The sequence below is a fragment of the Trifolium pratense genome, linkage group LG4 (assembly GCF_020283565.1).
Source record: "Trifolium pratense cultivar HEN17-A07 linkage group LG4, ARS_RC_1.1, whole genome shotgun sequence".
Taxonomy (NCBI): domain Eukaryota; kingdom Viridiplantae; phylum Streptophyta; class Magnoliopsida; order Fabales; family Fabaceae; genus Trifolium; species Trifolium pratense.
Genome location: NC_060062.1, coordinates 24203079 through 24221538, shown reverse-complemented (window position 1 = coordinate 24221538; position 18460 = coordinate 24203079). Strand labels below are relative to the sequence as shown.

The 18460-nt window shown below is 29.7% G+C and overlaps 1 protein-coding gene across 1 annotated transcript; it reads left to right on the top strand.

Moving 5' to 3' along the window:
- Positions 1-236: 236 nt before the first annotated feature.
- LOC123882312 (GDSL esterase/lipase At2g42990-like) lies at positions 237-13497 on the top strand. The gene is made up of 3 exons (XM_045931153.1): positions 237-785; positions 3180-3669; positions 13261-13497. Exons 1-3 carry the CDS (start codon positions 411-413, stop codon positions 13452-13454), a joined length of 1059 nt encoding a protein of 352 aa, XP_045787109.1. The 5' UTR covers positions 237-410; the 3' UTR covers positions 13455-13497.
- Positions 13498-18460: the final 4963 nt, after the last annotated feature.

Here is an 18460-nt window from a genome sequence, read left to right as displayed (position 1 = left end):
TATATATATATATATATATATATATATATATATATATATATATATATATATATATATATATATATATATATATATATATATATATATATAAGACAGCGTAAATATAATGCAATTAATATAAAATACCAATTCATGTATAATGTTATTTTTAAAAAATTTATATAATGTAGTTTTGTTTATGGTATCTCCATTAAACTGGTATCTCATAACATCAGAAAGAAACGTTAAAAGCCACATACAAACTTTTCATTAAAAATTCCCAACCAAACTTTCTTTGAGCATTAATCACATTTATCTAACCTTGAACAACTACTATATAGCATATATATACTCCATATAGCTTCTATAGAAAAGCCAAAATAGCTTCTCCAAAAAGTTAAAATCAAAGAATTACACAATCATTAATCATTATGAGGCTTATATGCATATTCATAGCATTGCTAATATTGATAACACAAATTAGCATGGTGGCTTGCAAGACTAGAAATCATGTACCAGCAGTAATTGTGTTTGGTGACTCAACTGTTGATTCTGGTAACAACAACAAGATAGCAACACTTCTCAAGAGCAACTTTAAACCTTATGGCCGTGATTTCGAAGGTGGCCGCCCTACCGGACGGTTTTGTAACGGTCGTGTTCCAACGGACTTCATTGCTGAGGCTTTTGGTGTTAAGAAAAATATACCGGCATATTTCGATCCTGCTTATACCATTGATGATTTTGTTACTGGTGTTTGCTTTGCTTCGGCTGGAACTGGATATGATAATGCAACTTCTGATGTGCTAGTAAGTTTGTTTTACTTAACCACGTGTTCAAATATATTTTTAGTCTTTAAAAATAAAGTAATTTTTTGTCAAAAAATAAAAATAGTAATTTTTTGTTTACATCTCTTTTGTCAATTTTGTGTTTAGGTGTACAATTTCGAGTGATAAATTAAATAAAATTTCACATTGTTATCACTTGTATTCAAGGAATTATTGAATCCCAAAGTCCCAAACACAAGATGACTAAATATAAGTCGTATACTGAGACACGTTTAAGTAAATATTCTATTGAAATGAAACTTAAATGGGTTGAATCACTTTATGTGTAATACCAATTTAAAAAAAAAAATTATTTCAACAGCTACTTTTTGACAATTTTTTATTTATTATTGACATTATATTTTTATTCTCTTTCCACTTTTTCTCTCTATTATTTTTGTTCAATATATAATAAAAAGCGGGAAAACCAAATTGTTCCAAAGTTGTCAAAAACAGTTTTTCAAGTAATATTTATTTTAAAAAATGTAATTATATAATTAAATGTACGTTGGTAATGTTTTTTTTTTTGGTACATATATATGTATGTTGATAATGTGATATTTAATACAGTTAATAAAAATGTGTAAAGAGTCTTGTAAAAAGGAATAAACTAATTAAATTATCAACATGTCTCCATTAAATAAATAACTAAATAAATAAATAAAAACGAGTTAATTAAGCTCTCAAATATTTTTAATAAAAAATAAATTTAAACCGAGTTCATATTAGACTGCACCTAACAATCATCAGTGATATTTGCCGAAAAAAAAGAAGAAGAACTCATTTATCTTTTTTTTTTTTAGGTAATCCATCTGTCTCCTTATGTTTGAAACATAATGTTTCTCAACCAAATTACTTTAATATCTTTCTCTACCTAACTTGTATTGAGGAAAATTGAGAAAAATGAGCTAATATATGTGATGAGAATTCACTCATTGACGATGAGCAATAATACAAGTTTGGTTGTTTAATTAAGAAGGAAAATAAAGAGCTTATTCATGAAAACAAATGGAGATGAGCCAGTGACACCTTTAGACATGACAAAGTGATACCATTACCATGTGTATTGTTGGGATGTGGATTCGACACAGTCAGAAAATGGTGCATTCATGCATTCGGTTTATTATGCACCATTTGATTGAAATCAAATGATCCAGATATATTGTTATTGAATATATCAAAATGTATGGATCAGATCTAATGGCTGAGATTCACCTGCAGTCACTTTTTGACCGCAGGGAATTCATATCCGTATTGTTGAGAGACAACATTATTTAAAAGCAATTTAAGTATGTGATAGGACAATTTCCTTTTCAATGCCATCACATTAAATATTAACTTAAATTAATATTTCTATTATGTTTTAAATATAATATAATTTTAAAAAAAACTGATCTCTCAAATTAATCTAAGAGCATTTTTAATGGTTTTTCTTAAATATTTTTTTTTTTAAGTAAATGGGGTGCAGATCGTACCGCTACAACATCCTAAATATATATTTTTTTAAAAAATAAATAGAATAAAACATATTGGAGGACATAAATTAACGGTATGCAAACGGTTTATAAACAACAAATTAAAAGTGGTTAGAAACAGAAGAAATAAGGTATACGTGTGCTAATAATAAATGGCTTCTACAATTGCGTCATATTTATTTATACAACTACTACATTTTGCTCCAAGAGAAATACTTGTTGTATAGGCACACGCCTAAACAAATTTTTTTTAGACACATTCACATAAGAAAAAAAAATTAAAGATAAAATGATTAAAATAATATTAATTGATGTCACTATTTTATTTTTGTTTTAATTATTTTGATTTGTGAGTGCATGCCTAAATCATGTGCCTATGGAAGAATGCATCTTTCCTCCAAATGGTAAAAAAATAAAAAATTAATGATTGATATCGTACCTTATTTTGATTTGTGAATGTATGCCTAAATCATGTGTCTAAATCATGTGTCTATGGAAGAATGCATCTTTCCTCCAAATGGTAAAAAAAAAAAAAAAAATTAATGATTGATATCGTACCTTATTTTGATGAATGTATGCCTAAATCATATGTCTAAATCATGTGTCTATGGAAAAATGCATCTTTCCTCCAAATGGTAAAAAAAAAAAAAAAAAACATTAATGATGATATCGTACCTTATTTAAACTACTTCTGTAATTTTTATTATGCTTATTTTATCGAGTTAAGTTTCTCCAATATAGAAAAAAAAAAAATAACAATGGTTATCTTCTATAAAATATATAGGTTTTGTCTAACATGCACAAGCATAATACTATACAAGTAGTGTATATTATACAAGTGGTGAATAATATTATAACGAATAATTAATTTAATTAACATGGGTTGTCATCATTTTCACAGAATGTGATACCACTATGGAAGGAGGTAGAGTACTTCAAGGAGTATCAAGAAAAATTGAGAATCCATGTTGGTAAAGAGAAGGCAAATTATATAATAAGTGAAGCATTATACGTAATAAGCTTAGGAACCAATGATTTCCTAGAAAATTACTATATTTTCCCAACAAGACGACTTCATTTCACTGAATCACAATATCAAGATTTTCTAGTGGATATTGCTGAGAATTTTGTTAGGAAAATATATTCACTTGGTGCTAGGAAATTATCCATAGCTGGTCTTGTTCCTATTGGGTGTGTCCCATTAGAGAGGACTATAAATATTTTAGGTGACCATGATTGCAATGAAAAATACAACAACGTGGCTTTAGGATTTAATGCCAAATTGGAGAATATGATATCAAAGGTAAATAAGGAGCTCCCACAATTGAAGGCCTTGTCGTTAAATGCTTATGATATTGCCAATGATATCTTTACAAGACCTTCCTACTATGGTATGTTTTCTTTATTTACCCTCATTTGTAGTATTAGGATATTCCATGAGTATTGCTCAATTCGTAAAAGACATCACAGAAATTCAAACTCTAGACACTTTATTTATCCACCTTAAATATGAAATTTCTATATATTCATACTAGACTACCTCACAAAAAGATAAATAAATCATATCAATCAAATCTATATAAATACTACTTTTTATTCTAAAGGTGAAATTTTATTGAAAGATACCAAACCCAATATCATATTGAAAAATACTCTCTATTATGGATGTACATAGATCAAATTGAGCTGGGTTTGGTCAAAACCAAAATCTTAACTGTATAGTTGTACTTTGGATTGGGTCCAATAAATTAACCACCGTGCCAGGTTGAAAAAAACCAATTTTCGGGTTGGGTGGATAAGTTGGTTAGCCAAAAAATGAATTAATATTATTTTTATAATATTAAATGACTAAATAACGAATCAACATATTTTTTCATAAAAATAATTTAACCTTTAGATTTTTTTAAAAAACAATAGAATAACATATATTCACTAGTTTAGCATCATAAAATGTTAATTATATCATCATATTTTTTCAAAAAAATAACTTATTTTCACTATTTTTAAAGAATGCATCACTACTTTTAAATATGAAACAAATACGAGGAGAAATTCTAATGAAATTATCATAGAATGCGTTGAAAATGTGAAATTTATTTTAGCATCCGAAATTTAATATATTTTTTTTTTATGATTTTTTCATTTTAGAATCCATAATTATCCGATGACCTTGTCTAACCAAATTTTTTGAGTTGGATTGGGTTAATTTAACTGAATTGATCAAATTTACCGAACTCATATACATCCCTACTCTCTATGCAGTTTTTATAAAGAGTTGCAAAGACTCACTCTATCATTTTTAAGAAACACTATCGGGAGTTGCAAAGACCACAAAACTTATCGGGAGTTTTTTTTTTCTTATGGAGTTTGCTAGGTATATAACCTCAATTGATATGTTTATCCAATACTAATAATGAATTGGGCAAAGTTTTAAGAAATTTGATCACGGGTTCAATCCACAACTCTTGCATTTTAAAATTCACAATTTTATTTATCTTTTAGACTAAGATGGTGATCTAATTGATGTTAGTCTAATACATCGTTCTTAGAATTTTGAACATTTTGGAATATTGGTCCATAGTTACCATTCTCGAATTTGTGTTTATTATGATTTAATTTTTATATGCAATATATTTTTGGTCTTTATGTTAGAATTAACTTAATAATTTAATCATATACATGCTCTTAATAACAAAGATTAAATCTATAATCTTTCTTTAGTGCGGAAGCCAAATAAACACAAGCATGTATATAAAACAGGATCTACGACATGTTGATTTATCAAAGATCATAGTAATAGGAATACCTGGATGACGAATCCATTAGATGAATTAACCGTTGTAATCCTGAAACACAAAGAGAGAGACGGACGACGAGCATCCGTTGGCTTGTGGTTCTTCCTCAACCAGGACTCCTTATGCCTTTAGGACTCTTTTGATGGGGAGAAGAGTCAATATGCAGTGTGTCCGGTATATTGGGGACCATAGCCTATATATAGTGTGATGGCCAATTAGGGTTCCCATTATTCCGAAATGGGTCATCCTGACATCCACTCATATTGAGCTCATATCCATTTAATTAATTAATTCTAAATAGAAATCTAATTAGCCTTTTACTTTATTTGATCACTTAATCAATTAAGGTTCCTAATTGATAAATAGCTAATATAATTATATATAAAGATATTTGCCCACATAATATTATTGGAATATTATAAAATATTCCAACAATCTCCCACTTGGGCTACATATCGTTATAATTATATCATTGTTCCTTAGGCGCGCATCCGAATGCTATTTATCTTTAGATTTCAACCTTACAATCTGGTCCATCTCATACACCAATAATGGGACCACCGCGGCTGTCGTCACTGACGTATAACGTGACGGAACCCCGACGACCACCACATCAATGTACTTGACGACATAGATCTGATATGGATGAGTGGCATGGAAATTTCATGCAATGTGATCTCTAAATCATGCCTATTTCCAACTGGTCCAACTGAAAACTTTAGTGAGATCAAACTGAAGTTTGCAAATTTAATATTTGCACCAAAGATACATAACCGGTTATAACAATAATAACCTCAAACTTTATTTCTGCAGAAAACCTTAACAAAACATGTATCTTTATCAATACCAAAGTTAGAACATAACAAATTAGAGACTCCCACTAATCCAAGACATCCTTAGTGACAAAAATAATATGAAAGACCTTAGGTGTCACGTCTTTGATTAGTGAGTCAGCTAGCATAAACTTTATCTTTATATGTTCTATCATTCAACAACAACATTGTCCGACTAATTTATGTCACAATATAACTTAATTTGTCTTTCAAAACCTTTTACTTTATGCAACCAAGTGACATAAATACCAATAGTCATTTCTTGAGTTAGAATGTCCATTAAATATAGACATTCTAAAAGGATCAGAGTCAAACATCTTGATGATCTCCAAATTGTTAGATCTCCGATATGTGAGCACAAATTATTGTTCTCTATAACAATCTTTGTGGTTGCCTCATTTTAACAATTCAAATTTTGAATTGCTCAAGTATCTGCCAAATGATCTTATTATATACACTATTTCCGGATGCGTATAAGTAAGATCGTACATAAGTTTCTCAAAGCTGAAGCATATATGAAAATACTTTATTTTCTAAATTTCCAAATTTTTCTTTTGAACAATGATTGAGACTAGATAGTCTCCCTTTATAATTAAGGCAATTCCTTAGTTTATTGACTTTCATGTCGAATTTAATTTCAACTTTATTGATACGACTCTTTTGTTATACCCAAATGATACATTGAGAATAATATCTAAGTATCAAAATGCCTAATACAAAAGAGATGTGCCCAAGATCTTTTGTCACTAAACTTTTGTTAGTGATTTCTTGATTTTGCACAATAATCATATATCATTATTGACTAAATGAAATAAATTCGACACATTAAATTTAGAATATAAACATACTCCCACTGAACCTGTATAACCCACAATTCTCCATAATATACATCTCAAAACCAAATGAGACAATCACCTTATGAGACTTTTGTGGTATCAATAATGAGACAACTTTCTTAACAAATAAATGAATTTATTTTGTTTGCACATTATCTACTTTGTGTCTGTTGACATAAAGTTTCATCTGATTGCACTTTATTGTTTTTCTTAATGTTGTCATTAAGAAACACTATCTTGATATTCATCTTATTTAGCTTCAAAAACTATAATAAGTAACAAGTGTCGTGACTGTCCTAATAGAGTTTTCAAAACAAAACGAACACGAATTCTCTTTTCAGTCAATACTTTATGACACTTCATACTTTAATTCTTGAAGGTATTGAGTTTGATCTTCATGAATTAATCTCTTAACTTAATTGAGAGAAAGAACACTAATATCCTTATGAGAACCCAAATTTACTATATAAATAGTAACTATATGAATTGATTTAGAATCAATTCTTCATCACTCAATTTTGTTCTTTTACCATATCTCTCCCCCAAACTCAATATCTTCAAGAGACTTTGCAATTTCCGTCTCATAATGTTCATTAACATGGGACCAAAGTTTATATTTCTCAAAATTTTCAACAATTTTAGATTGTCACAAGTCATAACTGAATTGACTATAATAATATTTGTATTTAAAAAACAAATTGAATCTCTAGTTTAAAATAATAATAAAGAATTTATAACATTAAAACAAAACTTAATTCACATGATGATTCACCAAATTTTCTCTTAAATACAAATATAACTTAATAACAAAATCTAACAAATAGTTGAAAAACCATCAATCTTCACCGACTTATTTCCTCGCCAGATTGATGTGTCTTTCAACATCATTGGAAATTTGTCAGTTTAGATCAAATTTTCTTATTATTCTTTATTTGCCTTTATCCTTTGAGGTATTTACATAATGAGCACTATTTTATTTTCTCTTGTTTCAACTGTTTCTTTATTGCACACTTTATGAAATGATTCTATTAAAGAATCATTTCTAACTTTAATAGTTATAAGACTAATTGTGCAAATAGAACACTATATGCTAAAATTTTGACAAAGTAACTTGATTGTCAAAATTATATCGCTTTATCAAGATTAAATAGTTACCTAATGTGCTCTTGAGATTTTCTTTGCTTAATAATCCGAATGAAATATTATCTCTCCGACAAGAGCTTATTTTTCGCTTTATTGCTTTAGAAGCACTTTAATTTAAGCAAAGAAAATATGACAAAAAATTGTGTCATCTTAAATAATACCTCAAATGTCTCTGGGATTCAAAACTTTATGATCATGACCTATATCATTCGGAGTATACTCGCCTTTTATACTTGAGTCTCACTTTAAAGTTACCAAATAGTGAGAGAATTTGAGTTTCTCCATCTTGACATAAGTTTAGATCCAAGAACACAATATTCTTCCTTTATTTCTAAGCGCTAGAATTTTAAAAATTTAAAATTCTAACATGATTTTGCAGATACATAAACTATATTAGTTTATAGAGAACTAAAAAATTACTCACCAAAATACCTAATGCACCATTGATGTTAAGCCCTTAAAAAACAACATCAATTGCTAGTGGTATTTCATGACAATAATCAAACACTGACGATCAATATTAAAAAATAATAAATCCTTATAATCGTCACATGTTTACCGTTATAAGTGTGAATGCAATCCACTAAATACTTATATGGATTTACACTAACACGTCTTTATTAGGCACATCAATAAATTATGATATAGACATACTCAACTTTATTTGTAAATTATAAGACAAACAAGATACCAAACGCACCATCAATCCCCAATCTTTGATTGTAAGAATTAACTGCAAGCGGTACTCTCAACGTAATGATCAAATGTTGGTAATAAGTCCTGTCAGATAATAGTCACCTTTTGGCATCCTATTATCCACATGGTAAATAACTTTATAATCACCACACATTTACCATCACAGGTATGTAATTATTCGGCCAAACTGCACGTCTTCCTTTTGGCCGACCGTAACAGCTCGCATGAATAATCTCATACTACACCCTTTATAATTTCAATTGAATCTAGTCTACGCACCGGAGGTTGCTTTATGCAACTTTTTGCTTCGACAAACTCAATCAAAATTACTAGACAATTTAATAAATTGAATATATATGTATGTAATTATTCGACCGAACTGTGTCTACCTTTTGGTAGACCAAAATAGTTTGTATGAATAATTTTATACATCCTTATGTGATTCTAATTGAATCAAATCTACGCAACAGAGGTTACTTTTGCAACTTGTTGTTTCAACCAACTCATTCAAAATCACCTGACAATTTATTAAATCAAATGGGAAAGTCTTAAATTTACAAGGTACTACCCACAAAATGTAGACCATATTTCTTTATGATGCCACCTGATAATCATAAGATTAATTGACATCCCTTAACGTGAGAACAGACTCACAAGCAAATTAAATTAGCATGAAATATATCCGAAGAGCATGATAAAAGAAAAATTATTGTGGAAGCTTAATAATAATAAACTTAAACATCATAATCATGCTATAAACCAAATATTTAATTTCAATTAAAATTAAATCCTTATATATACCAAAAATATTCATGCTACAATTGATTCACATATACTAAATGATTCTTTAAATAAATGAATGAAAATTCTATACTTGTGTTTTCCAAAACAGAAGGAAACCAAAACTTTATATTCTATAAATAAACAAATAATTATAGAATCTATATTTTCCCAAAATTTCAAAGAATCAAAGCTTTAATTTCTGTGCATATCAAATATGATCAAAATATTTTGAGAATCCTTATTAATTGCTATTTAACGGCAATTGATTTTATTTTATTTTATTTTATTTTATTTTTTTTTTTTAAAAAAAAAAAATACATATAATCAAATATATATATTTACCAAATCTTTATATACCTTATTTCTCAAAATACAACTTTAAGAACAAAACTAATGTGAATCGATTTATAATTTTGAATCCTTATATTTAATTCAAACCGTATAACTATATATAGCAAGCTTGATACATAATTCAAACCGAAGTATTTGATTTGATTAAAAAATTCACCAAAATCACTAATGAAATCATGATGGTCACGTTTGTATTTGGACCCCAAAAAATATGTGATCAAAACAAAATTAGTGATAAAGTCAATCTATATGATTGATTTTAGGTGAATACATCGTTTGTACTTTGTATGCTGCAAGTCCCAAAACCTTATTTCTTATAACAATGGCCATATATTATAACAATATAAGAAACTGTGGTTTGAAAACTAAACATTGGAAACTTTAATTTTATTTTTAGAATAAATCAAATCAACTCTAAATCTTTATTTGCTATAATAATAGCAACTTTATAGAAAAATTAAATTGAAAGAATTGATTTTAACGATGAACCAGAATGAAGCAAAGGCAATATCACGTTCCAAAACCGAATGAACGTTCCACTAGCCTTAATTTTCTTAATTTGCATAATTATATAATGATCCTTAATTACCGGTTCAAATTCCGTATTCATATGCCAACTGAATAAAAAATCCAGAAACATTATAACATGTGTTTTTATGTGCATACATACAATATAACAAATCATGATACACATGCACTGATACACATACGTTTCCAGCAAAAGAAAATTAGAAAGCATTAATTCTTTCAAATTATCAACACACAGCCCATTGATTTTGATTTTACTTGTTAAAAATATAATAAGTAATCAAAGAAAAATCACTGCAATCCCTATTAAATGGTGTATCGCAGTAAACTATATAAATCTGTGTATGAATAACAAATAAGTTTATGATCGCCCAAATATATATAAAGCCACCGAAACATTATATTACCAAATTCAAACCAATACTTTGAGTAATCCCAATAAATCAAACATGAAGACCCGCTCTGATACCAATTGTTAGAATTAACTTAATAATTTAATCATATACATGCTCTTAATAACAAAGATTAAATCTATAATCTTTCTTTAGTGCGGAAGCCAAATAAACACAAGCATGTATATAAAACAGGATCTACGACATGTTGATTTATCAAAGATCATAGTAATAGGAATACCTGGATGACGAATCCATTAGATGAATTAACCGTTGTAATCCTGAAACACAAAGAGAGAGACGGACGACGAGCATCCGTTGGCTTGTGGTTCTTCCTCAACCAGGACTCCTTATGCCTTTAGGACTCTTTTGATGGGGAGAAGAGTCAATATGCAGTGTGTCCGGTATATTGGGGACCATAGCCTATATATAGTGTGATGGCCAATTAGGGTTCCCATTATTCCGAAATGGGTCATCCTGACATCCACTCATATTGAGCTCATATCCATTTAATTAATTAATTCTAAATAGAAATCTAATTAGCCTTTTACTTTATTTGATCACTTAATCAATTAAGGTTCCTAATTGATAAATAGCTAATATAATTATATATAAAGATATTTGCCCACATAATATTATTGGAATATTATAAAATATTCCAACACTTTATACTCTCCAAATTTTAGGGAAAATGAGCCAACAAATTTAGATTTCTGCAGAGAAGTTGGTGTAACATTTGATAGCCTCGGATTTGTTCAATAATTCACATGTAGCTTTCAAATTACTGTCTTGTTCATTGTCTAAAAATAAATAAATAAATAAATAAATAAATAATTGTCTTTTTCACGAGGTAGGCATGCCCTACACTTAAGCTCGTGGTCCTCCTTGGCCTTGAGAACTACCATCCCTGCCTTGGGTTTTTAGGGATTTAATTCTTCATTCAAATTGTTTTGGTCCTCTTATCCTTTTAGGGATTTAACTCAAGGATTTATTACATTTTAAAAAAACTAATTATATATATATAATATTTAATTTTAATTGAGGAAAGCGCATCTGGTGTAGTGGTATCATAGTAATGTAACCAAAAAAATATTTAATTTTAATTGGTAAAATTATTTTGCATATGCACCTAATAATGTGTAACCATATCATTTAATGAATGAACACATTATGTGTTTTAAAATACATTACATGATGTATTAAAATAATTTTACACTAACAACGTATATAAATTAAATTTATAATATATGGTTACTAGCGAGAAGGTAAGTTTTATGGTGGACAGGTGGTCCATCATGGATTAATATCAAAAAATTGCTAAAAAGGGGTGGGATGGTACGTAGCTCAATTTGTTTAAGTTAGTTGAACTAAGGGTTAAGAAGTTGGAGGTACATGGTTCAAGTCCTGACAAGAAGAAAAACTAACATAACATTATAATATACTAACAATTTGCTTATAAAAAAAATTGCTCAAAACATAAACGATAACTAATCTTACTCTCAAGAAGTAAAATTTCACAACATTTTTCGTCCTCACAACTAACTAACACACGGTGACCAAGTTGTTATTAGTTTGACAAATACAAAGGAAAATAACTATGAGTTGAGTACTGAGGCATAAATATTTGTTTTCTTTTATTTTGAAGCAAATTAACACCCAACATATCATTGTCTCAAATGTTGCAACAAAGGAGGACATTATGCGTAGAGCTGTGAAATAGGCTGGTCCAACTCGGTGGGCCAAATAAATTATTTGGGTTATTCTGGTCCGATCTAATTATTATTGGGCTACATATTTATGAGTCCGATTCAGCTTGTATGGATCATGTGGACTAATAGGATGACCCGACCCAATTCATTTTACTTTTTTCTCATTTATACGATCTTTTTTTTACATGACTTTGATGTATTAGTTTCTCTTAATTATCAATTTTATTGAGATATAATTGTATGCAAGTGTAAATAATTTTTACATCAGCACTAAATATCAATTAAACTCAAGTTTGATTCTTATAAGAAATTAAATCAAATTAATAAATTATAAACTTAATTTTTAAAAGAGTTTAGGTAAGTAAATAAAAAAAAGTTTTAGGTAAATATGACCCTAATTATTATGCTTACACATTTAACTATGTTTTTTATAATAACTTTTTAATTAGATGATAATTTTTTGTTTTTAATTCATATTATTTTTACAAAAATGACATAATTTTTTCGATATTGGATCGGCCCAAAACCCAATGGGCTAGCCCGGCGCAGTCCAATTTTCATTTGAGCTACATGAGCTTGGACCAAAAAAATCCGATTTCATTTGGGCTATGTTTTTTTAGGCTCAATCCTCCCAAACACATGACCCATTAGCCCGACCCATTTTTTATAACGTCTGTTATATTAAGAGTTTCGGACGATTGGTCCATATATAGAAGTTATCGTCACAATGCAAGTAACCTTTATAATATTGTCAAACCAAAAGTAATTTTATACAAATTTTCTTGTTGCTCTAAATTGTACTAGGTTATTATATGAAATTATTGTATGTATAGTTAGTTTAATTTGGGTTTGAAATTAGTACAATTAAGACATAAAAATTATGGCATTAACAATATGGACAAAATATATTTTGCAGGATTTGAGGTGGTAGAGAAGGCATGTTGTTCAACTGGAACAATTGAGTTAAGCTACTTATGCAGTGATAAGAGTCCACTTACATGCAAAGATGCAAACAAATATGTGTTTTGGGATGCTTTTCATCCTACTGAGAAGACAAACCGCATAGTTTCAAATTATTTAATCCCTAAACTTTTTGCAGCTTATAGATGATCCATTCATTCCCTTTAAATTAATTGGGATGGGATATTTCATATATTTAGTTGCTATCTATATATTATTATGTTCAAATTGTTGTCACAAATAAACAATAAATTAATTTATATCCAATAAAAATAAATTAATAACATAAAAATAAAATCACTTTCCAATATTCTAGTCTCAAAATTTAGTAATAACAGAATTAGAGAAGAGCTGCCTATTTCTGAGGTAGTCCTTTGGTTGAGGAGTTACTTTGCAATCTAGAGGTACTTGGTTCGAAACTTGGCATTAGCAAAAAAAAGAATTAGAGAAGAGCTTAAAGGATCTATATTTTACAAACATAAAATATAAAGGACCGATGAATGCATTTTGCATGTAACTATTTAATATAGGAAAAATCACCTATGTGGTCCTTTATGCTTAACCCTTTATTTGGGTCGGTCCTTTAAAGCTTTTTTTTTTCTTGATCCTAATTGAATATTTGATCATTTATGTTACATTTGCAGTACTGTTAGCCTTTAAATTATGTTCATACTGTACTGATGTCCTTTATTTTTTTGTATTTTTGTTTTGTCAAATAGTTTAGTTGTTAGAAATTTCATTTTAAGTTGAATTAGTGGAGTGTATGGAATTATAAGGTCGGCCTCTATATATATGTAATATGATGTTCCTACCAACTGAAATAAACTCATAGAGACACGCTGATGTCATTTAAATATGTACGTCCTTTCTGTTGTGGCAAGTGTGAGTGGTTAAGTCCCACATTGCTTAGAAAAGTGGAGGTTGAACACTTTATAAGTGACATGACCCATAAACCTAACACCTTAAGGTTTTGGGTAAGAGTGTGGTGTCCAACTCACTTGTAGAGTTGTTCTTAAGCCCAAATGTGGATGATCCCCGGCTGTCCCCTCGTGATGACCCAACAGTGGTATCAGAGCCGATGGTTCGACGAAGGGTTGAACTGGCTCCTTGTATCGAAAGTCTTCCTGACAAAGGTGGTCAGGCGGCGAGTCCCGTGGAGCAGTGTGGCTTACGGCGGTACAAGTGTAGGATGAAGAAAGCTTCCGCTTGAGGGGGAGCATATCCAAGAGTGAATGGACTCACACTTGAGGGGGAGATTGTTGTGGCAAGTGTGAGTGGTTAAGTCCCACATTGCTTAGAAAAGTGGAGGTTGAACACTTTATAAGTGACATGACCCATAAACCTAACACCTTAAGGTTTTGGGTAAGAGTGTGGTGTCCAACTCACTTGTAGAGTTGTTCTTAAGCCCAAATGTGGATGATCCCCGGCTGTCCCCTCGTGATGACCCAACACTTTCATGACTATATTAATCATATATTTTGTTCCATAATTAAAGATGAACTACATTCAGCTGATCATTCATCACACTACACTAGATAAACTAATCATTGTATTGAGTTCGTGAGTTCGAATCTTAACTCCTTAAATTAAGAAGACATTGTTTTGGGACAATTAGGTACACTTGTTATAAAGTTTTTGAATTTGAGGATTTAAATTTAAAGACAAACAAATGAAAGAAGATAGAAAAGTGACGAACGTAGTGAATGCAGATGTAATTTAACTTACAGTATCTCCATTAAACTTGTATTTCATAACATCATAAAAAACGTTAAAAGCCACATACAAACCGTTCAATATAAAATCGCATCCAGTACTATTAAGTTTGGTGCGCAGATATAAATAGTGGATGACCCGATGAAAAACCTGATAATTTTATGCGGATGAAAGGCATACGCTAATCTTGATCTTGAGTGATTGTGGGAGATGCAATTTTGTAGGATTCTTGAAAAAATTTTAAAAAAAAAAAAAAAAAAAAAAAAAAAAAAAAAAAACTTTGTAGGATTCTCAATAGACTTTGGACTTATCAACTAAACCAAAATTGTCTTGTCTTTCATGTTGCAAAACCATTGAAAAATCTTGTTCATGGGGGTAATGGATCAATTAACTTAATTTGTGATTTCATCATAGCATTGTTCAATCAATTTATCAAGAGATCTAAAAGCACTAGCATTGTTGTGTGGCGCAATTGATGAAGGGGAAAAAAAGCTTTCATTGAGAGGTTCTGATACCATTTTAACTAGAATTAAGAGAAATTAGTTTGTAAGGTGAGAAACTGAGGATTGCCATCACTTATAAACATATATGTCTATTAACACACATTTAAATAACCTTGAACAATATATACTCCATATACATATAGCCTCTTTTTTTTGCCGTAAATTAGCTATACTCTTCGCGCAACTGCAGAGATAATCCCTCAAGTCTTGTGCGACCCAAATGGGAAGCAAAGTCTCCCGAAGAGTTTTAACACTATTGTATGCTTAAACCAAAAATCGAACTCAAGACCTTAATCAAGCTAGAAAAAACTCGTGTGTCATCTCATCTAAGTGCTATTGGGTTACTCCACATAGCTTCTATGGAAGCCAAACTATAGCTTCTCCAAAAGAATTAAAATCAAAGAATTACATAATCATTAATCAGTAAATCAGTAATAACTTAGAGAGAGAGAGAGAGAGAGAGAGAGAGAGAGAGAGAGAGAGAGAGAGAGAGAGAGAGAGAGAGAGAGAGAGAGAGAGAGAGAGATATTCTATAGTCATCATTTTTTGTAAAACCCAAAGTTTAACTCTAAAGACAAATGAGAGTTTTTTATTTTTATTTTATTTGATAGTACAATAATGTTTATTTAACTTAATGTCAAATAGATGAAACATTAATCATTATTATAAATGCTTTAATACAAAATTTGGACAATTTTCAAATATGTCACACACTAACATGATCATTTATATCTTCGAGATAAACCCCAAGTACCACAAGTTGGAAATGAATTAAATCATATGGTGACACTTCTCATAAATAATATGATGATCATAAATCAATTTTAAGATATGTTGTTGCTAATTCAACACATTCCACTACAAACATCAATCAATTCAGTTATAATACAGTGAGATATCCAATAATATTATTGGAGTGTATTATGCATCTCATAATAGTATTGAAGGCTGGTAGTTTGATTTCACAATCTAGTCCTTGTTAATTAATATGCATGTGGTGTGTATAAAAATATAGTTAGGACAATTTAATTAGCTTCAAGCCAACTTGCATTCGAAATTTTAGTAAGAATCATTCCTCTTCTCAAAATTTAGAGGCAAAATAGAAGTTTATATTACTATAGACAAAATTATAAGTTGCAATCTAGCTAGTCCCTGTTAAACAAATAGCAGTTTATAGGCAAAATTACACTTAGTTTGTACTCCATCAACTTAATTTTAAGTAATGATCTGATTCGTTATTTTTTTTTCTCGTCGTTTTTGTTATCTTTGCAAATAATTTGTTAAGCTTCAAATATATCATTTGTTTTTGGACATAATATATATTTATGATCGAGAGCATACATATAAAGAAAATCAAGGATTTGAAATTGGAAATTCATATAAAAAATATAAAAAAATGTTGTGAAAAAATAGAAAGATAAATAACTAAATTATTACATTAAATTTTATAGAGTAATTTTGTCAAATTTATATTACTATATTTTTAACTGTATAAAGCACTTTTTATGCTAATTTTTTCATAAATTTTATCTCCCAAATATAATCTCATTTTAGCCATTGCACTCGAACATTAAATATGAACACATTTCTCGATATAAATACTAACATTGATCTACCACATTATTTTTTTTTTACGCAACCACATTATAAAAGTACACTTCACTTGAATCTGAACCATTCCAAGAATTTATTCACGTAAACCTTATTAAAAGAATATGGTGCAACTCTCATGTTGGCTTTCAGGAAATTCTTCAGGCTTCAGTCATCAACACATCTCACCACACACATTGAATCAATTAACCAATGTCTGTGCGTCGTTCTGAATCTGCTAGCAATCATTTGTCCTTTTGCATGGTATAGCGAAAATACCATAACGACACACTTTATCTTCTAGATAAGATCACCATCATCTCTCAAACAAGGGATACGTTGCTAGCACTTGCCTCAGAGTCTTAATTTTTCAGATACTGCTCCACTTGGACAATTTCTCTTTACATGCTCAGACTTTTCATATATACTTTCAGCAACGCCTTGTGTAATCTTGATTATTTTAGCATATTCTAGACTTCTACTTTCCACAAGGCAAAGTTGATTCTTCCATCAAACTTTCATATGTCAATAGCTAATTTGTCTTTAAACTTCTCTAAAAACAAAAAACATAGGTCCAATATATAGTCTTTGTCTCCTCCTTACTTCACCACACTAAGCAATGTATTTAATAGCTAATTTTTAATTTCTTTATTGAAGAGACTGAGATATTAAAATGTCACACATATTTCTTATTAATCAAACTTGTTAAAAAAAAACATGACAGCGCAAAAAAAATAATTTATAAGCAAAAAATAAATTATAAGGAGTACAAGAGGTACTCAATCTTACAATTTAGAACATATCACTTTAGATGCGTTGAAAATTAACAATCTAAAGGATTATTACATCAGTCAGAGAAAGCTAAATTAACATTGTTCTCTGTTCGGCCTATAAACCAAAACCAAGAAAAATAAACAAGTTGCTCCACTAAAGATGATATATTGACACAATCTCCTTTAAAAATAATGTTATTACGCGTACGCCAAATACTTCATGTTGTCGTCAACCAAATTATATGATGGATTCGCTTGCTATGATTGTTTTTTGCTAATTCACCTAACAAAGAGAAATGGCTTGTAACGTCCTCAAAAGTACAGTTGTCAAAATGGGCCGGACTGATGGGCTGGCCTATTAGCCCACGGTCTTTGGCAAGTTGGGCCACAAAAACATAACCCAAAATGCAATTTGACTTTTTCGGGCCAAGCCCATTTAGCTCATATGGACATCGGGCTGGGCTGGGCCAGCCCACCGGGCTTTGGGCTGGCTCATTAGCCCATCATTTAATTAATAAAAATAATTTATAAAAATAATATCAATGAAAAATTATCATTTAATTGATAAATTATTATA